The sequence below is a fragment of the Cherax quadricarinatus genome, chromosome 18 (genome assembly GCF_038502225.1).
Source record: "Cherax quadricarinatus isolate ZL_2023a chromosome 18, ASM3850222v1, whole genome shotgun sequence".
Classification (NCBI taxonomy): domain Eukaryota; kingdom Metazoa; phylum Arthropoda; class Malacostraca; order Decapoda; family Parastacidae; genus Cherax; species Cherax quadricarinatus.
The window spans coordinates 36,131,183-36,153,267 of record NC_091309.1 but is presented as its reverse complement, the minus strand read 5'-3'; the positions used below and the strand labels follow the sequence as shown (position 1 = coordinate 36,153,267).

The 22,085-nt window shown below is 38.3% G+C and overlaps 1 protein-coding gene across 12 annotated transcripts in view; it reads left to right on the top strand.

Annotated features, from left to right (window-relative positions):
* Zir (dedicator of cytokinesis) overlaps positions 1-22,085 on the top strand; it is a 353,738-nt gene that overhangs the window by 222,999 nt on the left and 108,654 nt on the right. For 8 of the 12 annotated variants that reach the window (XM_070086406.1, XM_070086403.1, XM_070086405.1 and 5 more), the window contains 4 exons: positions 4,693-4,826; positions 12,161-12,184; positions 12,448-12,633; positions 15,283-15,472. In XM_070086406.1, coding sequence (XP_069942507.1) covers positions 4,693-4,826; positions 12,161-12,184; positions 12,448-12,633; positions 15,283-15,472 — 534 coding nt within the window. The remainder of the gene's footprint in view (positions 1-4,692; positions 4,827-12,160; positions 12,185-12,447; positions 12,634-15,282; positions 15,473-22,085) is intronic. The other 4 variants (XM_070086413.1, XM_070086404.1, XM_070086411.1 and 1 more) reach the window with 2 other exon arrangements.

The window sequence follows — 22,085 nt, the reverse complement described above, 5'->3', positions numbered from 1 at the left end:
TTTTGCAGAGGTGCTCAGAATACAACAGTTTAGAAGCATATACGTATAAAGCTGCACAACATATCCATCCAAACCGCTAATATCCTGAAACTCCTCCTTTAGAGTGCAGGCATTGTACTTCCCATTTCCAGTACTCAAGTCTGGCTATATAAAAATAACCAGTTTCCCTGAATCCCTTCACTAAATATTACCCTGCTCACACTCCAATAGATCGTCAGGTCCCAAATACCATTCGTCTCCATTCACTCCTATCGAACACGCTCATGCACGCTTGCTGGAAGTCCAAGCCCTTCACCCACAAAACCTCCCTTACCCCTTCCTTCCGACCTTTTCGAGGATGACCTTTACCCCGCCTTCCTTCCCCTGCAGATTTATAAGCTCTCCATGTCATTCTACTTTGATCCATTCTTTCTAAATGACCAAACCACCTCAACAACCCCTCCTCAGCCCTCTGACTAATACATTAACTCCACACCTTCTAATTTCCACACTCCGAATTTTCTGCAAAATATTTACACCACACATTGCCCTTAGACAGGACATCTCCACTGCCTCCAACCGTCTCCTCGCTGCTGCATTCACAACCCAAGCTTCACACCCATATAAGAGTGTTGGTACTACTAGACTTTCATACATTTCCCTTCTTTGCCTCCATAGATAATGTTTTTTGTCTCCACATATACCTCAACACACCACTCACCTTTTTTCCCTCATCAATTCTGTGATTAACCTCATCCTTCATAAATCTATCCGCCGACACGTCAACTCCCAAGTATCTGAAAACATTCATTTCTTCCATACTCCTCCTCCACAATTTGATATCCAATTTTTCTTTATGTAAATCATTTGATACCCTCATCACCTTACTCTTTTCTATGTTCACATTCAACTTTCTACCTTTACACACACTCCCAAACTCGCCCACTAACCTTAGCAATTTTTCTTTAAAATCTTCCCATAAGCACAGTATCATCAGCAGAAAGCAACTGTGTCAATTCCCATTTTGTATTTGACTCCCCATAATTTAATCCCACCCCTCTCCCGAACACCCTAGCATTTACTTCTTTTACAACCCCATCTATAAATATATTAAACAACCATGGTGACATTACATGGTGTTCACTGACAGCTTAATTTTCATCATCATCATGGGGAAGTGGAATAAGAATCTTTCCTCTGTAAGCCATGCATGTTGTAAAAGTCAACTAAAATGCCGGGAACAATGGGCTAGTAACCCCTTTTCCTGTAAAGATTACTAAAAAGAATAAGAAGAAGAAAATTGTCAAAGTGGGAAGTCTGAATGTGCTTGGATGTTGTGCAAATGATAAGAAAGAGATGATTGTGGATGTTATGAATGAGAAGAAACTGGATGTCCTGGCTTTAAGTGAAACAAAGCTGAAGGGGGTGGGAGAGTTTCAATGGAGAGGAATAAATGGGATTAGGTCAGGGGTTTCAAATAGAGTTAGAGCTAAAGAAGGAGTAGCAATAATGTTGAAGGATAAGCTATGGCAGGAAAAGAGGGACTACAAATGTATAAATTCAAGGATTATGTGGAGTAAAATAAAGATTGGATGTGAAAAGTGGGTTATAGTAAGCGTGTATGCACCTGGAAAAGAGAGAAGTGTAGAGGAGAGAGAGAGATTTTGGGAAATGTTGAGTGAATGCGTGGGGAGTTTTGAATCAAGTGTGAGAGTAATAGTGGTTGGGGATTTCAATGCTAAAGTGGGTAAAAATGTTATGGAGGGAGTAGTAGGTAAATTTGGGGTGCCAGGGGTAAATGTAAATGGGGAACCTTTAATTGAGCTATGTGTAGAAAGAGATTTGGTAAAAAGTAATACATATTTTATGAAAAAGAGGATAAATAAATATACAAATTATGATGTAGCACGTAATGAAAGTAGTTTATTAGACTATGTATTGGTGGATAAAAGGTTGATGGGTAGGCTCCAGGATGTACATGTTTATAGAGGGGCAACTGATATATCGGATCATTATTTAGTTGTAGCTACAGTTAGAGTAAGAGGTAGATGGGAAAAGAGGAAGGTAGCAACAACAAGTAAGAGGGAGGTGAAAGTGTATAAACTAAGGGAGGAGGAAGTTCGGGTGAGATATAAGCGACTATTGGCAGAAAGGTGGGCTAGTGCAAAAATGAGTAGTGGGGGGGGGGGGGGTTGAAGAGGGTTGGAATAGTTTTAAAAATGCAGTATTGGAATGTGGGGCAGAAGTTTGTGGTTATAGGAGGGTGGGGACAGGAGGAAAGAGGAGTGATTGGTGGATTGATGAAGTAAAGGGTGTGATAAAAGAGAAAAAGGTAGCTTATGAGAGGTTTTTACAAAGCAGAAAGTGTTATAAGAAGAGTAGAGTATATTGAGAGTAAAAGAAAGGTAAAGAGAGTGGTGAGAGAATGCAAAAGGAGAGCAGATGATGGAGTGGGAGAGGCACTGTCAAGGAATTTTAATGAAAATAAGAAAAATTTTTTGAGTGAGTTAAACAAGTTAAGAAAGCCTAGGGAAAGTATGGATTTGTCAGTTAAAAACAGAGTAGGGGAGTTAGTAGATTGGGAGAGGGAGGTATTAGGTAGATGGCGAGAATATTTTGAGGAACTTTTAAATGTTAAGGAAGAAAGAGAGGCAGTAATTTCATGCACTGGTCAGGGAGGTATACCATCTTTTAGGAGTGAAGAAGAGCAGAATGTAAGTGTGGGGGAGGTACATGAGGCATTACGTAGAATGAAAGGGGGTAAAGCAGCTGGAACTGATGGGATCACGACAGAAATGTTAAAAGCAGGGGGGGGATATAGTGTTGGAGTGGTTGGTACTTTTGTTTAATAAATGTATGAAAGAGGGGAAGGTACCTAGGGATTGGTGGAGAGCATGTATAGTCCCTTTATATAAAGGGAAAGGGGACAAAAGATATTGTAAAAATTATAAAGGAATAAGTTTACTGAGTATACCAGGAAAAGTGTACGGTAGGGTTATAATTGAAAGAATTAGAGGCAAGACAGAATGTAGGATTGCGGATGAGCAAGAAGGTTTCAGAGTGGGTAGGGGATGTGTAGATCAAGTGTTTACATTGAAGCATATATGTGAACAGTATTTAGATGAAGGTAGGGAAGTTTTTATTGCATTTATGGATTTAGAAAAGGCATATGATAGAGTGGATAGAGGAGCAATGTGGCAGATGTTGCAAGTATATGGAATAGGTTGTAAGTTATTAAATGCTGTAAAGAGTTTTTATGAGGATAGTGAGGCTCAGGTTAGGGTGTGTAGAAGAGAGGGAGACTGCTTCCCGGTAAAAGTAGGTCTTAGACAGGGATGTGTAATGTCACCATGGTTGTTTAATATATTTATAGATGGGGTTGTAAAGGAAGTAAATGCTAGGGTGTTCGGGAGAGGGGTGGGATTAAATTTTGGGGAATCAAATTCAAAATGGGAATTGACACAGTTACTTTTTGCTGATGATACTGTGCTTATGGGAGATTCTAAAGAAAAATTGCTAAGGTTAGTGGATGAGTTTGGGAATGTGTGTAAAGGTAGAAAGTTGAAAGTGAACATAGAAAAGAGTAAGGTGATGAGGGTATCAAATGATTTAGATAAAGAAAAATTGGATATCAAATTGGGGAGGAGGAGTATGGAAGAAGTGAATGTTTTCAGATACTTGGGAGTTGATGTGTCGGCGGATAGATTTATGAAGGATGAGGTTAATCATAGAATTGTTGAGGGAAAAAAGGTGAGTGGTGCATTGAGGTATATGTGGAGTCAAAAAACGTTATCTATGGAGGCAAAGAAGGGAATGTATGAAAGTATAGTAGTACCAACACTCTTATATGGGTGTGAAGCTTGGGTGGTAAATGCAGCAGCGAGGAGACGGTTGGAGGCAGTGGAGATGTCCTGTTTAAGGGCAGTGTGTGGTGTAAATATTATGCAGAAAATTCGGAGTGTGGAAATTAGGAAAAGGTGTGGAGTTAATAAAAGTATTAGTCAGAGGGCAGAAGAGGGGTTGTTGAGGTGGTTTGGTCATTTAGAGAGAATGGATCAAAGTAGAATGACATGGAAAGCATATAAATCTATAGGGGAAGGAAGGCGGGGTAGGGGTCGTCCTCGAAAGGGTTGGAGAGAGAGGGTAAAGGAGGTTTTGTGGGCAAGGGGCTTGGACTTCCAGCGAGCGTGCGTGAGCGTGTTAGATAGGAGTGAATGGAGACGAATGGTACTTGGGACCTGACGATCTGTTGGAGTGTGAGCAGGGTAATATTTAGTGAAGGGATTCAGGGAAACCGGTTATTTTCATATAGTCGGACTTGAGTCCTGGAAATGGGAAGTACAATGCCTGCACTTTAAAGGAGGGGTTTGGGATATTGGCAGTTTGGAGGGATATGTTGTGTATCTTTATATGTGTATGCTTCTGAGCTGTTGTATTCTGAGCACCTCTGCAAAAAAAGTGATAGTGTGTGAGTGTGGTGAAAGTGTTGGATGATGATGAAAGTATTTTCTTTTTGGGGATTTTCTTTCTTTTTTGGGTCACCCTGCCTCAGTGGGAGACGGCCGACTTGTTGAAAAAAAAAAAAAAATATTAAGTTTTCTTCAGCCAGTGACAGGTTTAAAGTGGAGCTTGAAGAGGTGCTGTATACTGTATGTAGATATTAATGACTCTCTTTGGAAGTTAATTTTGTGTATTATGATTCATTTATTGCAGACCGGTACTTAATGTCATCTCTTGGTGATGAGAATGAGGGAGGACCAACACACATTCATCAGAATGTTGCACTTGCTATTGCTGGTTCATCCATGTTTGCAAATAAGGAGAGTGACTATGATGTTATTCAAGGGGTAAGTATATTAATAAAGCCTCACCTATTTCATAGACAGAGTTACTATGACTTGAGATGCAATATGATAATGTCAGTCATTTTAAGATTATGATAAATAGTAGTCTCACTATCTTGTATTTATTATGTTGAGAGATTGTTGAAAATGTTAATTGGTGAACAAGCAGCTCAAGTCATAGTATAGTTGATCCAAAATAAAAGATACTATAAATGTTATTGAGGAATAACATTATAGTTTTCTTAAGGTAAGATACTGTAATGTTATTTAGGAATAACAAAATTTTCTTAAGGTAAGATATCACAATTGTTATTTAGGAATAACAAAATTGTTTTCTGAAGGCAAGATACTGTAATTGTTATTTAGGGCTAACAAAATTTTTTTCTTAAGGTAAGTGAAATATTACCTGTTGAGTATCCCTTATCTGTAATACATGAGGCTGGAAGTGCCTCGGATTTCCGAATTTTTCTGTTTTTGGAATATACAATGGAACCTCGGTTGTCAAATGCCTTACTTGTCAAACAAATTGGGTTTTGAGTGAGGAATTTGAGAAAAAATGTCCTGGTTTTCTTACGGGCTCTTGGTTGTCAACAGAGAGCGTGAACAGGACAAAGTGGCTCGCCTGGCAGTGAGTCGATAGCATGGTTCTCAGTCAGTATATGTACTAACTCATATGCTGTAAACATCTCTTGAGCTTTTGCTGTGCATCTTGTGAACTTTTATTGCAGTTTTGGTGCATTTTTTTTATTGTGAGATAAGTTATCATGAGTCCAAAGAAGGATAAGAAGATGAAAGCAAAAAGAAAAGTTGTAAAAAACCAAAGGGAAAAAATTACAGCAGCTGGCCTTGCCAAAGGTGTGAAAGTGATATCAAGGAAAAAGCCACAAATGATTGAGGAGGTTGAAAAACTCTTGTTGATTTAGATAAATGAAAAACAGTTACAAGGTGATAGTGTTTCAGAGGCCATTATTTGTGAAAAAGCAATCCTTCAAGTCTAGTAGGGGCTTGATAATTTTAAGAAAAGAAGTGGCATTCATAGTGTAGCTAGGCATGGGGAGGCTGCTAGTGCTGACACAGTGACTGTTTAAAAGTATGTTACTGAATTCCAAGTGTATGTAGAGGCTGAGGGATTTCTCCCCCAACAAGCATTCAATTGTGACGAGACAGGCCTCTTCTGGAAGAAAATGCCCAAGAGGACCTACAAAACTGAAGAGGAAAAGTCAGTGCCAGGACACCAGCCAATGAAAGACAGGCTCACTCTGTTATTGTGTGGTAATGCAAGTGGGGATTTCAAATTGAAGCCCTTACTTGTTTATCATTCTGAAAATCCACAAGTTTTCAAGAAGAACAATGTTATATTGTGTCCCTGAGGAAGACCTTAGGCCTAGATATGACTGAATATGATATGGAGGAGTTGTTGGAGGAGCATAGAACTGAACTCACCATGGAAGAACATGTACATCTTCAGGAGCAGCAGCAACAGATTGCAGCAAAGGAGCTGTCATCTGAGGAAGAGGAGGGAAGGGATGGTGTGCCCAATGCCCTTGTCAAGGAAATATGTGCTAAATGGCATGATGTGCAGGAGTTTGCTGAAAAATACCATCCAGACAAAGAACATAAGAACGTAAGAAAGAAGGAACACTGCAGCAGGCCTACTGGCCCACGCGAGGCAGGTCCACGTCTCCTACCGGCTTAAGCCAATGCCCCAACCTAGTTAGGTCAGGTCACCCTGAATTATGAAAGGTATATTGGTTTGTTCTCATTTGTTGATATGTTGTGTGAGGCAGAGAGCTACCAAGTTACCAGATTCACAATCAAGTAGGTTTATAGAAGGTAGTGAAGGTCCCTCCAGTTTTCTATGGCTTCCAACTGTTACCAGTACATTGCTATGGTTATAGAAATAAGCTGGGAACCTGAAATTCTGTCAGAGCTAAAAGGGTTAAGGAAGAAGCATGGCATCTGGCCTAGTAGCACAAGCTAGTCAGGTCCAACTCACACCCACCCACAGCCACTCATATATTTATGTAACCTATTTTTAACCCTTAAACGGTCCAAACGTATATATACGTTCACGCGCGTAGCGCCTCAAACGTATGTATACGTTTTCTTTGTCATTCATTCAACATTGCCATAATAAGCCTGAGTCACCTAGACATGAGAGAATGGGTGTGCGCACTCACTGTGCACCATATTAAAATAATTGTGGATGCCTGGGTACCATATGCTCTTTTTTCCTTTTAAAAAAAAAAAATCTCAAAAAATTTGGGGCACTACGCGAGTGAACGTATATATACGTTTGGACTGTTTAAGGGTTAAAAGTACACAACGTTTTAGCTTCTATGACGGTACTCGGGAGTTTGTTCCACTCATCCAGTGCTTTCCTATATCCTTCCTGAATCTGAGTTTTTCCAACTTAAAACCAGTGCTGTGAGTCCTGTCTTGGCTAGATATTTTTGGCATGCTATATACATCCCCTTTATTTATTCCTGTTTTCCATTTATACACTTCAGTCATATCCCCCCTAATTCTACACCTTTCTAGAGAGTGCAGATTCAGGGTCCTCAGTCTATTCTCATAGGGAAGATTTCTGAGACATGGGATCAACTTTGTCATCCTCCTTTGTATGCTTTCCAGAGCATTTATTTCCATTCTGTAATACGGTGACCAAAACTGCAGCATAATCTAGATGAGGCCTAACCAAGGATATATAGAATTGAAGAACAACCTGAGGACTCCTATTATTTATGCTTCTTGATTTGAAGCCAAGGATTCTGTTCGCTTTATTGCGAATACTTTTGCACTGCTGTCTTGGTTTTAGATTACTGCTAACCAGAACTCCCAAATCCTTTTCACAATCAATAATATTAAGATCTACATTATTTAGTTTATATGTGGCATGGTTGTTTTCTTGTCCATTGTTTAGAACTTTGCATTTGTCTATATTAAACTCCATCTGACTCTTCTCTGGCCACTGCATCAGTCTATTCAAATCTTCCTGGAGTGCTCTAATGTCCTCGTCAGAATGAATTTGTTGGCCTATTTGAGTGTCATCAGCAAACTTGCTTATGTATATCACTATTTATTCCCTTATCTATGTCATTTATGTAGACAGTGAACAATAAGGGGCCCAACACTGACCCCTGTGGAACATCACTTGTGATGCTTCCCCACTCTGATTTCTCCCCATTTATGCAAACTCTCTGCTGCCTATCAGTCAACCATGCCTCTGTCCAGGAAAAATTTCTCCTATTCTGTGTGCCTTAATTTTCCTCAATAGTCTCTGATGTGGGACTCTATTCATCCACATACACAATATCATATTCATTACCATCATCTACCTCCTCAAGTACCTCAGTGAAAAAATCAATAAATTCGTAAGACAGGAATGCCCTGTTGTAAAACCGTGCTGAGATCATTGATCAATTTATGTTTTTCAAGATGGCTACAAATTGCCTCAGCAATTTTTGATTCCATAAATTTTCCCACTGTGGAGGTGAGGCTTATTGGTCTATAGTTCAAAGTTAAGGGCCTGTCACCTGCTTTGAAAATAGGTATCACATTTGCCATTTTCCTCTTATCTGGCACTATGTCAGTTTGTAGTGATATGTTGAAAAGATTAGCCAAAAGTTTGCTAAGCTCCTCTTTACATTCCTTTAGAACCCTTGTGTACAGTTCATCAGGGTCTGGGGATTTGTTAGATTTTAATTTATCTATTTGTCTAAGGACCATGTCACTTGTGACCCTAATCATGCATAGTTTATCATCCTGTTCTACATAATTTATTATTTCTGGAATATCGCTAGTATCTTCCTGTGTAAAAACTGAGAGGAAGTAAGTGTTAAAAATGTTACACATTTCCCTATCACTGTTGGTGAGCTGACCCAAGTAACTTTTGAGTGGGCCTATCTTGTCCTTAATCTTACTTCTGTCTACCTGAAAGAATCCTCTTGGGTTAGTCTTCGATTCTCTTGCAACTTCAACCTCACAATCTCTTTTTGCTTTTCTTATTCCTGTTTTTATTTCTCTCTCTAACTGAATATATTGATTTCTTGACTGCCCCTCTCCTCTTTTGACTTAAAACAGTGACCGTCTCTCTAACATGTACAATGACAGTGTAATGTCTCAATTTAGACAAGTGTTAAAACAGAACATGAAACGAGCTTCACTGGACAGGTTTTTAGAGAGACAAAGAACCAGTGAGGCAGAACAAGGTGTTAGTGGTGAAAAGAGACGAAGAAGATAAACAACACCAGAAGGAGAGTTGCCTGACATATTAATAGAAAGTGGCTCTCCTTCTGAACAGTAACATTCCACCTCCTCTCCTCCACCTCCTGCTCCCAGTATGCCATTAGCTCTCCTCTGACAGGTAAGAGGCAATTATATTTTCATTTACTGTACAGTATTTCAGTTAAGGATTCTTTTAGTATTCATTTTTACAGTTTTATGTAGTAAGTACCTTGGTAGTAGGTTGGCAGACAGCAACTGCCCAGGGAGGTACTACTGTTCTGCCAAGTGAATGTAAAATGGAAGCCTGTAATTGTTTTACATGATGGTAGGATTGCTGGTGTCTTTTTTTGTCTCATAAACATGTGAAATAACAAGTATATCTTGCTACTTATGCTTACACTCAGGTCACACTACACATGCATGTACAAGCATATGCATATGTATACACACACACCCCTCTGGGTTTTCTTGTCTTCTTACAAGCTCTTGTTCTTCTTTATTTCCTCTTATCACCATGGGGAAGTGGAACAGAATTCTTCCTCCATAAGCCATGCATGTCATAAGAGGCGACTAAAATGCTGGGAGAAAGGGGCTAGTAACCCCTTCTCCTGTATACATTACTAAATTTACAAGGAGAAACTTTCGTTTTTCCGTTTGGGCCACCCCGCCTCCATAGGATACAGCTGGTGCATTGAAAGAAAGTTGTAAGTACATTTTTATTATATTATTTTATTGTTATTTGGGGTCTGGAACAGATTAATTCTGTTTACAGTATTCTTTATGGGAAAAATTGCTATGGTGATTTTCCGTTTTGGTCGTTGAATCGACATCTGGAATGAATTAAATTCAACAACTGAGGTTCCACTGTATATGGGATGGTACCATAAGTCCAAACATAAAATCAGTTTATATTTTGAATACAGTTTATACATACACTTAGCTTGTAGGTAGTTTTATACAATATTTTTAATTACGAAAATAATAATTTAATATATTATAAGCAGCATTGGGAGAATATCTGCATCAGCTGTAAAAACAATAACAGACAATGGCTGGCTTTCAGTCTCCACCTATGATGCTGTGTTTTGATTAAAAGGCTTCTGCACACTATTTTTTCTTATCACTGTTACCCTTAGGGATATCTTTGCACCATAGAACAGATAATAAGCACAGAACACATGATAATCACAGTGAGTAATGCACATAGGTCTAGTGGTGATGACTTGGCGACAAACTAGTGGCAACAGAATATCAGAGCCCTGTCCAGGGTATAAGGTCATGTGTAGCAACTGTCTGGGTATGCAAAGACTTGTACATTACCTGGGAACCTCCCCAGAACTGACTAGAATTTTTCATTTTGGCATTATGTCCACACCTGAAAAAAAAATTGAATTTCAGAGCTTTTCGAATTTTGGAATTTTGAATGAAGGACTCTTAATCTGTGTTTTCAATAAAATTTTTGGTTACATATATTTTATTTAACTATAAGATGTGAAACAGAAATGCACACAGGATATGATTGTAGATAAAGCAAAACTTGAGAGAGAGGCCTGCATGAATTAATATGCAGTTACACACCATTATGACAACAGAGGTTGTTTAACTGAAGCCAGCATAACTTGTTACAAAACCACAAGAACACAGTTTGGTTGATCAGTAATTCTGACTTGCACTATTTCTGCCTTGCTTTCAAATTTTGGTTGATAAGATTGTTTAAGAGGTTAAACAGGTAAACTTTTACAAGGAATGTACCTGTTAAATGGCCCTGTATGTTTGAAGAGAAGGGAGGAGGTGAAAAAATCCAGCATTACCACAACCTAAAGAGTTTCCTGAGTTTATGTAGAGGGGAAAATAACAGGCTGCAAGTTACATTTCAGGGTGTTTATTAGGATCTGAAGCCCAAAATCCACAGACTTGGTCCGAAAATTTATACTAGGATCTGAAGTCTGAAAAGCATAGTCTTTGTCCCAAATTTTAAAGTGAAAATTTAACTTTGAAGAGTCAAAGGTTTTCAGTACAGCTCATGTGATTCTCTACCTTGATATGGTAGGTCTTCCTAGGTTGAGATACAAGATCAGGTGTCCAGTCAGAGATTCAAATGGTTGGTGTGAGGATGTGACCTGCCCATTGGGTGCATAATATGGATACGTGGCAGTTCCCACCAGCATCCTGTGCTGCTGAACAATGAGGGATTGATATGTACCTTAGTAAATGACCAGATAAAAATATTTTCAAATTAAAATACTAGGTCAAAAGCAATTATTGTGCAGCCATTAAAATTAAGGATTAATATTTCAATTTAATCAGCATACGACAATTCATTGATCACATCAGTTTCCATTTTGAAAATGCGATTTTTATGAAAATTTTTTTGATTGTTTATAAAAACATAAAATTACATTTCTAAACATAATTTAATGACAAAGTGCAAGGAAACTGCTGGTAAACGGTACCACTGATCATGATTGTTTCTGATAATTCATTTTTACAATAAGTTGTTAACCTTAGATTATAAATCTGGAATTATACGTAAATTTCACTAGATTGCGAGGTCAAACAGGGAGGTGAAGTACCAAATTAGATTGATTGCAGGTTGAGCATAACCATACTCATTGATGGTTCAGAGAAACTTATTGAGGATCAAAGTGACTTTTGATGCAATATCAATTTCATGCATTAAAACCTGGATGGTTTTTGCTCAAATTAAAATTCTCCATTTTCTTTGTTCTCTTTGGATGAATGTATTGTAAATCCTCAGTTATTGACTATGTAAGAGCTGAGCTTGTTTGGTTATTCCCATGGATATGTCCATTGATATCACAGTCTTACCCTCATCATCATAAATGTCTTTTGCAGATGTTAAAGTTTTGTTTAACCTAGAAGATGAGGAATTATCTTAGATCTACAGATGTGTAGTTTCATGCATATTATAAATGAAATCTTTATTTTTGTGGTATTGCTGAGATTGAGGAAAATATAATTCATAATAAGACATATTAATTTATTTAAACTAAAAAATGGAAAACACTTAACCACAGTGAACCAGCTTTATGTATGTTATAATAAAAATATGCACCATTAATATTTTATTGCACTGCACTTGCATGCAGACAACAGAAGAGGAGATGGAAAATGTAAGTGTCCATCTCCTTCTTTCAGTGTCTTTTTTTTTTTTTTTTAATCAAGTGCTGTAACTATACTTAAAAAAGAACATTATATCATTAATCTTCTTGTATATTATAAATAACTACATAACCTTAATATTGTATGTTGACATTTTGCTTGTGTTCGTAATTCTTGTTAAATTATTTTACTGAGCAAATCGTGAAACGTGTGTAGATAAAGTATTTACTTCAACTGAGCTTCATCATGAAGGCCTGCATTTTCATTTATACAGCAACAACAGCCGCGCAAGTGCCCTTTGAGTTCTGAAACAACACGGAACTTGCTCATCTGCCTCTTGTGGGTATTGCGTAATGCAGATGAAACGACCCTTCGCCATACTCTTTCTGAACTACCACATAATCGTCTCCATCAGCTGCTGGATGTACTTTATGTAGCAGTCTCTTGCTTTGAGTATAAGGTAAGTTACAGTATATAATCAGTTTAGTGTTTTAAATTATAAAGGCCATAATAAGATTTACAGCTCTATCTTTTGTTTTTTGAGTTAAGGATTGGCTGTTGAATATGTACCTTTCATTGGACTTTCTTTTCTGTATATTATTTAATACATTGAGAAATAATTTGATATTGAAGGCTCTTCCTAGCTACCTTGAATGCTATAGTCTCACTTACAAGGTACTCAACCTCAGTGTTAAAGGGGTGAACCAATTAAGCCAGTGGAAGACTTCGGTCAAATGACCAAATGCTCTAGTGACTTAGACCCATGATAGGAAATACTTGTTTTGTTTCCTGATGAATCTTACTTAACCTAACCTATTTTCAATAGTTGTGTTTTCACGTAGAATTTTAGTGTTGTTCATACTCATTGCATGACTGAGTTGATGTTGGGCTATGGTATCCATATGTTGATCCATTGGCTTGTTTGAAGTGGAAGTTTACTTTTGTTGACCTAGTCAATATTTGCTTTTGTTTGCCCTAATTTTCTGGAATATGGATTGCTGTTTATTTTATTCCTTGAAATAACATGCCCTATGCACAGTGGAGTACTGCACGCTTAATCTAGATTAAGCACTGATCACAACAAGTAACCACTGGAAATAATTTGGACGTTGGAGCATGGCACCTAAAACTACATTAAATCTTGATCATATTATATTCAACTGCTGGAGTACCTGATTTCAAATATATTATCCCTCTAAGCCTGTAAACTATGAAAAGTCAGCAGGTAGTTTAGACCAGTGCTCAAAAATTTTCTTCCTTTTTTTTGGCATCATCAGGCCATGTCTGTTACCATTTAAATACTGGCTTGCATTCCATGTTTGATTCTCTTATTATTATTTTTTTTTTTTTGTTTTTTTTTTTGATTAACTATCTCCTTTGAATTTGATAGTCTGTAGCTTTTATATTCTGTTGACACCTCAGTACTGATAATTCTCTGTAAAACACTCCTTGATATTTTTAACCATTTCACTGTCGAGACCCTGGCTCACAAACTTGCTCTCAGTGTTGAATTTTCAAAAAAAAAAAAAAAAAATCTTATGAAATGATAGAGAATCGTCTCCTGATGGCAATGACACCAAAAGTACGAAATTTGATGGAAAACTTACAGAATTATGCTCTCCCGATGTTAGCTGTTTCAGCAATATGTATGCATTGGTGATTTCGCCCACTTTGAGCCCTATTTTCAGCCATTGTTTCAGTTGACCAAACTCGTAGCTATTTCGCTAGAGCTTCATTTGTCCTATTGATTGAGTACAAGAAACCACCCATTTACTGATTTCAACTACCCAATAAAGTGGTCAGAAATTGGCAATTTGGCCAATTTCAGACAAATTTCAAAAGATGCCAGTTACAAAATACGGTCCAGAATAAACAATGCAGACATTCCTGGCACTAAAATAACATTTTTCTCTACTCATTAGTCATATCTCCAGGCCCCTCTTATATTACTCTTGCTTTCTATTTTGAATTTTTATTCACAAAAAAAGAAAAATAGAAGATTTACTATTATGCAGACTACTGCATTATTGTAAAAATTGTATAAATAATGTCAGCCCATTCGTGACTGCATATTAGACTGACCAGTTGGACATGTATTGGACGGTGACATCATTTGTTTACTCTGGAACATTAGCAAAAATCGAACATTTCTGCTACTTTGAGCTCATTTTCAAGGTACTTTTCATCGTGAAACCAATCAAAATCATCTGTATTTCAGTAATATATCATCCATTCTATCAAATGAGACCAAGAAAACGAGAATACAACTGTAAATACCTTAGAAAATACACCTCAAAGTCGGCGGTCATAAGTCGAGTGGTCGTATGTCGCTCAGGTCGTAAGTCGGATGGTGAGTGTATATAAAATATGAAATAACATTTAAAAACACTTCAAATTTTAGAAATTTCCAGACATAATGGAGAGATGTGGTGCTCACAGAGCTCATAGAGGATGTAAACAAACCAGGTGGGGCGCAGTGACCGTATTAGAAATTCAGGCGAGGGAACCGTATAGCGAGTTTTGATCATAATTTAAAATGTCCATATTAGCAGAACACCGTAAAGCAAAATGCCGTAAATTGGGGCCGTACTGTATAGTACTATATGTATGTACAAGTAAAAGTTATAGAATTTTGAAACAAATTCTTAGTAAAGATGCTAGGCTATAGCTAAGAATTACTGTACTGTAAAGCTGATGTAGTTCATTAAAACTCCTGGATGTTTGAATATACAAAATCTTTGGAGGTGATTTTTGTTAGCGTTATGGACGTGAGAGTTAGTCAGGAAGGTTAAGAAACTATCGGGTCTGGCTAGTAAATGAATGGACAACTATGTAAGCATCTCAGCCTTGAGTAGAGGCACTTCATACTGAGGTTTTGTGTCCCCAACAGGGTAAACCACTTTACCCATGAGATCACTCACTTTTAGGTAGGGTTCTCAGCATCAGAGCTGTTTTCTTCCTTAACCATAAGATGTCTAGTCTACATGTGGGCATAAGTATAAATGTGTATGTTAGTGTTGGATATATACTGATTTTGAGTTTGAAGAGAATGAACACTTTTTTCTTCATTTAATTAAATTAACATAGAGTATTTCTGCTTGAATTAAAGGGAAAGAAGATATCTCATCGTGGTGGTGCAGTCAATATCCGAAGCAAAGAGGCCATGAAGAGTCTTCTTGAGGAAGCCATCATGGGCCAGAACTCCGCACGTTCAGAAATGATGCTTCGCCGTCGAGGTAACGCTCCCCCCAACACCCCCCATGTTGTTGGATTATCTCAATTCTACATCCAAGGGGCAGGTTTGTGTCACTCAAGTGAACATTCAGTGAGGCACTCGTTCAGTCAACCTCTCAACCCCAGCAATAATGTGACTCTGCTGCCTATGCACTGTACCGGGGTTCGTACATACTCCGTGGCTCGCACTGCTAACTCACACCCTCTCACAAACCTCTTTGTTGCCTTGGGGTCTGGAGGATAATAAATGGTAGTGTAGATAAAAGAGAAGTAATGTAGAGATGGCATTATGTTAGGCTATAAATCTAATCAGCATATTTCTGAGTTAATAATGCTTTAAACAGACAGGTAATTTTTGTAATATCTGTTCCCATTACAGCGTTAATTATAGCTGGATTAGTCTCCAGTACTCCTTACACAATTTGTTACTGTCACAATGTGAAATTCCTTATTTTTACGCATAGCATATTTATTCTTTTCCCTGCACATTTTTTTTTTTTTTTTAGAATTATTTCAATATGAAGTCATAAATATGTACATGTCCAAATTATCAGTTAGGGAGAACATGCTAAAAAGGCAAATTTATTTAAATTCATTTTCTTTATGAATTTCATACATGTACAGGTTCAGTACAATATGTAAACTTGATACAGGTTACAAAAATTTTAATTTGCATAATGTAGTACGTCGCTCACTTACGATGTTAATGTATCCCTGAAAATTGTTTGCAAGTTGATTGTTCAGAACCCAGGACCTGTTTTCCCTTAGATGTGTTCTTGGGACATAATATTCCATATCTAATTTTATTTAATTTTTTACTGAGAATCTTAGCCCAATATTTTAGGTTCAGTACTGATCATCACTTACAAATAGTAATTAAACATTGTTTAAATAATGTTTACAATATACTATGGTCACATGTAAAACAGCTAACAACAACTAAAATTCAAAATTTGGTCATAGTTCGTGTGGTTTGGTGTTCTTTTCCTTTTGACTTGGTGCATATACATACTGGCTCCGCGTGTGTTAGTGTGTGAATAGGTAATAGTTCAAGTTGGACTGAAACAATGTCATAAGTTTCTGCTATGTGCAGGTTATTTGTGACGAGACCAACCATATGATCTCATTCAAAGTATGTGCATTGGGTTTCCATGCCCAAATATGTTTTTTTTCTGGTCATTCTTTCTTACAAGCATCAGTATAAACCAGTTCAGAGTGATATTTATAAAAAATATATTTAAAAATAGCAGACACACGAAGACAAGAGTGAACTGTGTGTTGTGGCAGTGGTTACTAAGTCTTAGCAGTATATTCTGCTACTGCATCCTTTGCCCTCCATGGTTGCAAATTCTTCCACCTATTGGAAGAGCAAATCTGTTCATGAGTCATTCATTGGGTCTAAAGTGCCAGTGTTGTAAAAGTGAAATTTTGTAATTCTACGACATACTGTATTGACTTAGTGTCCTAACCTTTTTTTAATTTTGTTGAGCCTGTTGTTGAGTCTAAATGTAACATACCAGATGCAAGGTTAGGTTTTATTTATTAAACATCCATTAAAAATGCTGTTCTAATTTATTGAATTGCAAATTGTTTTTCATAGAAAGGTACTGTACTAAGATGCCAAGTTGTTTTATGAAAAACTATGAGCCACTTGAGCAACATCAACTTTAGAGAAGGAAAATCATACCTATCACAATTATTAGAACATTACAAAATTGCTATGGTTTTGGAAGGAAAACAAAAAGAGCCGACGTGGTCTACATGACTTTATGAAGGCATATGACAAATGTGACTGACCCAGGTTGGATCCTGAGCCAGGTGGAAATGTTAGACATGTTTCATTGCACTTGCTGCCCTTGTTCACCTAGGATTGAATATGTATCCATAGAAAAAGGTTTGTAATAAGTAATACATTAAAGAAAAAAAAAAGAGGATAAATAAGTATACAAGATATAATATAGCATGTAATGAAAATAGTTTGTTAGATTATGTATTATGTAAAGGTTGATGGGTAGACTTCAGGATGTGCATGTTTACAGAGGGGCAACAGATATATCAGATCATTAGTTGCAACTACAGTTAGAGCAAGAGGTAGATGGAGCAAAAAGAATACATTAACAGCAAGTAAGAGAAAGGTGAAAGTTTATAAACTATGGGAGGAGGAAGTTAGGGTGAGATATAAGCAACTATTGGCAGAAAAGTGGGCTAATGAGAGTATAGGTAGTATGGGGGTTGAAAGGGGGTGGGATAGTTTTAAAAAGGCAGTGTTAGAAATCGGAGCAGAAGTTTGTGGCTATAGGAGGGTAGGTATAGGAAGAAAGAGGAGTGTTTGGTGGAATGATGGGTAATGGGTGTGATAACAGAGAAAAAGGTCACTTATGAAAATTTTTCACCAAGCAGAAGTGATATAAGAAGGTTGGAATATATGGAGAGGTGAAGAGAGTGGTGAGGGAGTGCAAAAGGAAAGAAACGATAGAGTGGGTGAGGCACTGTCCACAAATTTTGCTGAGAATAAGAAAAAAATTTGGAGTAAGATAAATAGGTTAAGAAAGTCTAGGGAACAAATGGATTTGATAGTTAAAATCATAATAAGGGAGTTGGAGGTATTGGGAAGATGGTGGGAATACAGTGGTCCCCCGCTTTTCGTAGTTCCCAGCAATCGTAAAATTCGCCAATCATAAAGGTATTTTCGTATAAACATGGACTCGCTTTTCATAGGTTGACTCGCGAGTCGTAGTTCGTCCGGGACGCGTACCCACGGCGTGAGCCAGGGCGGCAGCCAGTCTGGCATTGTTTACCAGTGAGCGAAGGTCCCCTCACGTGCTCCAGCGAAATATTTCATAATATTCCATTTATTTTAGTGCTTGCAAGTACTAAATAAGCTACCATGGCTCCAAAGAAAGCTCCTAGTGCCAAGCCTGTGGTAAAAGAAGGTGAGAAATACGATTGAATTTAAGAAAACCATCATTGAACAATATGAAAGTGGTACAAGTGTGGCCGAACTGTCCAGGATGTATAAGAAACCCTACACAACCTTATGTTCCATAGTGGCCAAGAAAAATGAAATAAAGGATGCTGTTGTTGCAAAGGGAGTAACTATGCTGACAAAAATGAGATCACCAGTACTGGAAGAGGTTGAGAAGTTATTATTGGTGTGGATAAATGAGAAACAATTAGCAGGAGATACTCTTATGACTTCATTTATTTGTGAAAAGGCTAGGCAGTTACATGAAGATTTGGTAAAGAAATTGCCTGCAAATAGTGGTGAAGTGAGTGAATTTAAGGCCAGCAAAGGCTGGTTTGAGAGATTTATGAACCGTACTGGCATACACAGTGTGGTAAGGCATGGTGAGGCTGCCAGTTAGGACCACAAGGCGGCTGAAAAATTTATTTTATTTTATTATCACACTGGCCGATTCCCACCAAGGCAGGGTGGCCCGAAAAAGAAAAACTTTCACCATCATTCACTCCATCACTGTCTTGCCAGAAGGGTGCTTTACACTACAGTTTTTAAACTGCAACATTAACACCCCTCCTTCAGAGTGCAGGCACTGTACTTCCCATCTCCAGGACTCAAGTCCGGCCTGCCGGTTTCCCTGAACCCCTTCATAAATGCTACTTTGCTCATACTCCAACAGCACGTCAAGTATTAAAAACCATTCGTCTCCATTCACTCCTATCAAACACGCTCACGCACGCCTGCTGGAAGTCCAAGCCCCTCGCACACAAAACCTCCTTTACCCCCTCCCTCCAACCTTTCCTAGGCCGACCCCTACCCCGCCTTCCTTCCACTACAGACTGATACACTCTTGAAGTCATTCTGTTTCGCTCCATTCTCTCTACATGTCCGAACCACCTCAACAACCCTTCCTCAGCCCTCTGGACAACAGTTTTGGTAATCCCGCACCTCCTCCTAACTTCCAAACTACGAATTCTCTGCATTATATTCACACCACACATTGCCCTCAGACATGACATCTCCATTGAAAAATATGTGCATGAATTCCAGGAGTACATAGAGGCTGAAGGACTGAAACCTGAACAAGTGTTCAATTGTGACGAAACAGGCCTCTTTTGGAAGAAAATGCCAAAGAGAACCTTCACAAGAGGAAAAGGCAATAGGACACAAGAGAAAGACAGGCTGACGCTAATGAAAAGTGTACCATTCTGAAAATCCCAGTGTGTTCAATGCTAGTAAGACACAAGCCTATGAAAGACAGGCTGACGCTAATGTTCTGTGCTAATGCTAGTGGGGATTTCAAAGTGAAGCCATTACTAGTGTACCATTCTGAAAATCCCAGTGTGTTCAGGAAAAACAATGTTATGAAGAGTAAATTGTGTGTGTTTTGGAAATCTAATAGTAAGGCATGGGTCACGAGGGAAATTTTCGTCGAGTGGTTCAATGAAGTGTTTGGCCCTAGTGTGAAGGAGTATCTCCTGGAAAAGAAATTGGATCTCAAGTGCGTGCTAGTAATGGACAATGCACCTGCTCATCCTCCAAACTTGGATGACCTAATTTTCGAGGAGTTTGGGTTCATCACAGTAAAGTTCTTGCCCCGAATACCACTCCTCTCCTCCAACCCATGGACCAGCAGGTTATTGCAAACTTTAAAAAACTCTACACAAAAGCAATGTTTCACAGGTGCTTGACTGTGACCACAGACACTCACTTGACCCTAAGGGAATTTTGGAGAGAACACTTCAGCATCCTCCACTGCATAACCCTTATAGGTATGGCTTGGGAGGGAGTGACTACCAGGACTTTGAACTCTGCCTGGAGAAAATTGTGGCCAGATTGTGTCGACAAGAGGGATTTTGAAGAATTTGGGACTGACCCTAATGAGCCTATGTCTGTTGTAAAATCAATTGTGGCACTGAGGAGTTCCATGGGGTTGGATGTGAGTTTGGAGGATGTGGAAGAATTGGTGAAAGACCACAATGAAGAGCTCACCACTGAGGAGCTGCAAGAGCTTCAGCAGGAAGAGCAACACATTGCAGCTCAGAATCTTGCTGCAGAGGAGGAGGAAGAGAGATGGAAGAAGGTGCCTTCTTCAGAAATTAAAGAGATTTTTACTATGTGGGGTAAGATGGAAAGCTTTATGGAGAAACATCACCCTAACAAGGTTGTTGCAAGCCAGGTTGGCAACATGAACAGTGACAAAGTCTTGGGCCATTTTAGGGAAGTGTTAAAAGAGACGCCAGAAACAGAGCTCTCTCCACAGTTATTTTGTGAGACAGGACTCCAGTGGCTCTCAAGGTGGTCCTAGTGGCATTAAGAAACAGAGAAGAGAAGCAACCCCAGAAAAGCAAATGGTGCCTGAGGTGTTGATGGAAGGGGATTCCCCTTCCAAACTATAAACAATCCACTCTCTCTCCTCCTCCAGTCTCCCATACACTAAGAAGAATCTCCAATAAAGGTAAGTGTTATGCTGTTAATGTTTCATTCATCATTTCCCATTGTATTGTTTATGTACTACATGCATATTTCATGTTAAAAAATTTTTTTGTTTTAATACTTCTGGGTGTCGGGAACGGATTAATTGTATTTACATTATTTCTTATGGGGAAAATTGATTCGTAAATCGTAAATTTCGTTTATAGTAATGGCTCCAGGAACGGATTAATTATGAACAACGAGGGACCACTGTATTTTGAGGAACTATTAAATGTTGACAAAGAGAGGGAGGCAGTAATTTCATGCGTTGGTCAGGGAGGTATAACATCTTTTAGGAGTGAAGAAGAGCCAGATGTGAGTGTGGGGGAGGTGCTTGAGGCATTAGGTAGAATGAAAGGGAGTCAAGCAGCTGGAACTGATGAGATCATGACAGAAATGTTAAAAGCAAGGGAGATGATATAGTTTTAGAATGGTTGGTTCTTTTGTTCAATAAATGTATGAAAGAGGGGAAGGGGGACAAGAGAGATTGTAAAAGTTATAGGGGAATAAGTTTACTGAGTATACCAGGTAAAGTGTATGGTAGGGCTTTTATTGAAAGAATTAGAGGTAAGACATAGAGCAGAATTGCAGGTGAGCAAGGAGGCTTTAGAAAGGATAGCTAATGTGTAGATCAAGTGTTTACATTGAAGCATATATGTGAACAATATTTAGATAAAGATAGGGAAATTTTCATTGCATTTATGGATTTAGAAAAGGCTTATGATAGGGTAGATAAGGGAGCAGTGTGGCAGATGTTGCAGGTGTATGGAATAGGTAGTAAGTTACTAAATGCTGTAAAGAGTTTTTATGAGGATAATGAGACTCAGAGTGTGTAGGAGAGAGGGAGAATACATTTCAGTAAAAGTAGGTCTTAGACAGGGATGCATAATGTCACCATGGTTGTTTAACATATTTATAGGTGGAGTTATACAAGAAGTAAATGCTAGGGTGTTGGGGAGAGGGGTGGGATTAAATTTTGGGGAATCAAATACAAAATGGGAGTTGACACAGTTACTTTTTGCAGATACTACTGTGCTTTTGGGAGATTCTAAAGAGAAGTTGCAAAGGTTAGTGGATGAGTTTGGGAGGGTGTGTAAATAAAGCTGAAAGTGAACATTGATAAGAGTAAGGTGATGAGAGTATCAAATGAGTTAGGTAAAGAAAAATTGTATATCACATTGGAGGGGGGGAGCATGGAAGAAGTGCATGTGTTCAGATATTTGGGAGTAGATTTCTCAGCAGAT